At 62.7% G+C, this 3,589-nt stretch overlaps 1 protein-coding gene across 1 annotated transcript in view; it reads right to left on the reverse strand.

The window, feature by feature from the left end:
- The window catches only part of LOC114068871 (dedicator of cytokinesis protein 2-like), a 51,152-nt gene that overhangs the window by 4,786 nt on the left and 42,777 nt on the right, over nucleotides 1–3,589 (reverse strand). Inside the window, exons 40-49 of the mRNA XM_027905285.1 lie at nucleotides 3,537–3,583; nucleotides 3,173–3,251; nucleotides 2,948–3,048; nucleotides 2,741–2,799; nucleotides 2,436–2,584; nucleotides 2,138–2,223; nucleotides 1,312–1,468; nucleotides 911–951; nucleotides 631–721; nucleotides 437–556 (exon numbers count right to left, since the gene is read on the reverse strand). Coding sequence (XP_027761086.1) covers nucleotides 437–556; nucleotides 631–721; nucleotides 911–951; nucleotides 1,312–1,468; nucleotides 2,138–2,223; nucleotides 2,436–2,584; nucleotides 2,741–2,799; nucleotides 2,948–3,048; nucleotides 3,173–3,251; nucleotides 3,537–3,583 — 930 coding nt within the window. The remainder of the gene's footprint in view (nucleotides 1–436; nucleotides 557–630; nucleotides 722–910; nucleotides 952–1,311; nucleotides 1,469–2,137; nucleotides 2,224–2,435; nucleotides 2,585–2,740; nucleotides 2,800–2,947; nucleotides 3,049–3,172; nucleotides 3,252–3,536; nucleotides 3,584–3,589) is intronic.

The raw sequence follows: 3,589 nt of genomic DNA on the forward strand, positions 1-3,589 counted from the left end.
GGGAGGGGAGAAGGGGAGGAGGCTCTCCCTGTGGGGACTGGTGGTCCACTGCAGCAGGACTTGGCTTGTCACCGTATCCAGCCCCGGAGCCCCTCAGCCCCAGCACGCCCTCCTCCTGGGATGTCCCAGCTGCCAGCCCCTGGCAGTACAAGGGCTGGGGCTGGGATAGGATGGGGAGGGTGAGATAGGGTAGGACAGGATGGGATGAAGGACAGTGGCTGTGAGGTGAACCATCCAGCCAGGCTTACTGCAGGGCAGCTCCAGCCCCACCACAGCTGTGGGGAGGCTGAGGGGCTGTGCTGAAGCTGGGGCCTGGGGGCTTGGAGCAGGGGTCAGAGGTGGCCAGGGGCCCAGGCTTGCCCTGAGCCAGCTCAGCTTCCTCCAGCTATGGGGGCTTGGAGGCTCAGGGGCTGTGGGGCTGGGTGGCTGCACTCACCTTGCCCTGGTCAAAGTATTCAATGATCTGGTTGTACAGAGCCTCCTTGAGCTGGCGCTGGGTGTGCAGGTCGCAGCTGTGCAGGCCTGGCACGGGGGCCGTATTGGGCTCCTCTGACCACTGCATGGGGGAGAGGGGGCCTGTCATGCCAAGTCACCATGGCTGTCCACCCCCCCCAGCCCCTCTGCGCCCACCGTGAGCAGCCGGGCGTGCAGCAGCAGCGTGTAGGCTCCCTCCGTGTAGTTCTCATAGCTGATGTGCAGGTCCTTCAGCTTGTACAGGTACCTGGGAGTGATGGAATTGTGTGTAGGGAGTGACAGTACCACACGTGGGGCCTGACAGCCAGCACAGCTCGGCGTGCAGAGCCCCAGCCCCCTGCCCCTCCAGCTGCTCTGACATTCTCATCCCACTGTGGTCGGGGGGAGCTCGGGGCCCCAGGACTCCCCACCCCAATCTTCCTGGGGCTGCACTCACCTGATGTACATGGCCTGGCGGTTGATCTCCTTGTAGAAGTTCTGGGGAAGAGCAGACAAGGCTGTTTGAGTGGCTCCAGAAGGGACATGTACCACAGCCCCCCACAGTCCCACACTCTGGGTCACGGCGCTGCCAGGACCGTCCCCACACAGAAGGGGCTACCGATGGCACCGGGGAGCTGCACGGCGACTCCCAAGGGACACTGGCTCTGGCAGTGGGTGCTTCCCATCTATGGTGTGCCAGGGGTACTGAGGGGACTTGGGGGGACACAGGGACAAGCCCTGCCAGCTCCAGAGGACTGTGGGAAGGTGGAGGCAAGCCCTACCACCCCAGGGAACTGGGTGGACTTGGAGTTGAGCCCTGCTATCCTCAGGGAGCTGGGGCAGGGCACAGGTGCCCACCAGGAGGTTGACGGTGCAGCTCATGCTGTAGGTCTTGTTCTCATCATTCATGACAGCCCGGTAGTCCAGGAGCCGCTCCAGGAGCGCAGTCACCAGCTCCACGAAGTCCGTCCCAGGCTTGGTCATCTCAGGATGTCTCTGGCAGCAGCTCAGCAGGCTGGGGAAGAGAGGGGACCATGGGTGCCACCGCACACCCAGCTCCACAGTGCTCCCACTACTGCTCTGGTTGGCTTCCCAGGGACTCAGAGTTGGGAGAGAGAAGGCCCTCAACGAGGGGCATAAATCAACCCCTGGTCTGCAGTGAGACCCCCCACAGGCACGGCTGGGATGGTGGGAGACCTGACAGCTCCATCACCCTGCATGGGAACCTGATGAGCACAACAGGGCACGAGTAAAGCCTGGGGATGGCAGAGGCATCACCTGGGGCAGGGGTATCACGTAGGGTATGGGATAGTTCCTAGGGTAGGAACAAGTTCCAAAGCAGGGCAGGGGTAACTCCTGGGGCAGGGGTAACTCCTGGGGCAGAACAAAGGTCATTCCTGGTGTAGAGGCATCACTGGGGACAGGACCATCACCTAGGGCAGAGGCAACATGTGGGGCAGGGGCACTGCTGGGGGGCAGGCAGCAGCAGGATGGCCAGAGCAGCAGAGGTGTGCAGGGGGCACATGATGGTGCTCAGGCACCATCCTTCCTCCTCTCTGGTCCCACTCCCCAGCGGCATTCTCCAGGTCAGGGCACGGTGTGAGGAGGAGTGGGATGGCAGAGAATGGTGAGAGCAAAAGGTCTGTGCCCTGGGGAGAAGGTGGGGATGTCACTGCACACTCACATGCTCCTGAAAAGCTGCTTGTACTGCTCATCCCCACGGCCGCCCTCCACCTCACTGTCCAGCCTGCGCAGAATCTCGTCCTCAAACTGTGGAGGGGGCATGAGGATGGGCTCAGCTTCGCCCCGGTTGCTGCAGCAGCAGCCTCCAGATGTGGGGTCCCAGAGCAGCCCCTTCCCGGGGACCACCTAGCAGGGACAAGTCCCTTTCCCCGCTCCCAGGTCATGCTGCTCCCCTGGTGCAGGCGGTTCCTGCACTGTCCCACCCCATCCTGCTCCCCAGGAGCAGTCCTGTCCCTCACCTGGCTGAAGCTCCCAGTCAGCTGATGCTCGCAGAGCATCATGTCAAAGAAGATGGGGATGGTGGACCTGCGCAGTTCCAGCTCTGGCACCAGTGTCATCTCCAGGATAGGGCCCACCATGCCAGGAATGAACTCGATCTTGCGATGGCCTGGGGAAGGCAGGAAGGGCTGGGGGACAGATCTGCACCCACGCAGGCTTCCATGGCCACAGCGGCAACACCCCGCTCCCCACAGCTGCTCTGATGACGGTGCAGATGGACACCAGCCCACAGAGACCCAACAGCCCCCTGCACACCACGGCTCACCAAGGCTGTGCCACATGTCCCGGATGGACGCTCCAATCGTGGCTCTCATGTCCCCATACCTGCCGGAACAGTGGTCAGTCAGCATCGCTCTGCAGCCCAGGGTGTGGCACACCCTGGCCAGCTCATCCCAAAATCCCTGACCCCACGGTGTGGCAGCAGCCTGGGGCAGGGACCTGAGGTGTTGCTGATCAGTCAGGGTGGACTCACTTGGCCAGGATGCTATTGCGCTTGGCCAGGGAGAAGTTCTCCAGCTGCAGGGACTCCTGGGTGAGGAAGGCCACGGCCAGGTGGAAATAGTTGTTCCAAAGCTGCAGTGAAAGCACAGGGATGAATGTCAGGCTGGGTGGAATGGGGGCTGGGGGAAGCTGGTGGCCAGGGTGTATCCTCTCCTGGACACCCCGTCCCCACCAGGAACTGGCAGTGCCCACTCACCTGCAGCTCGAAGCTGCTGTTGCTCAGGAACATCTTGGTCAAGGTTGTGGCAAACTGGTTGATGGTGCGCAGGAACTCCCTGGGAGCAAGTGGCCACAGCACTGAGCAAGGGCAGCACCACTGTGCCCACTGCCCAACCCAGTGTGCCCACCATCCATGTGCCCACCGCTGTCCCGCAGCGGGGGGTAGGGCAGGGGTTCTTTTTGCCCACTGCAGCGCAGCCAAACACCACCTGGGTGCAGCGGTCCTGTGTGCCTGGAGCTGTGCTCCAGTGTCTGCCTGCCCCGTGCCCAGAGAGGAGCTCCAGGGTCTCACACCCAGCCCCAGCATCTGCCCACAGGCCCCTTCCAGCCCAGGTCCTAACCGGTTCTGCACCATGTTCATCACTACCCAGTCGCAGGGATACACTGTCTTCCC

The sequence above is a fragment of the Empidonax traillii genome, unplaced genomic scaffold, assembly GCF_003031625.1.
Source record: "Empidonax traillii isolate 1590-97213 ecotype Southwest subspecies unplaced genomic scaffold, ASM303162v1 scaffold1139:size213905, whole genome shotgun sequence".
Taxonomy (NCBI): Eukaryota; Metazoa; Chordata; class Aves; order Passeriformes; family Tyrannidae; genus Empidonax; species Empidonax traillii.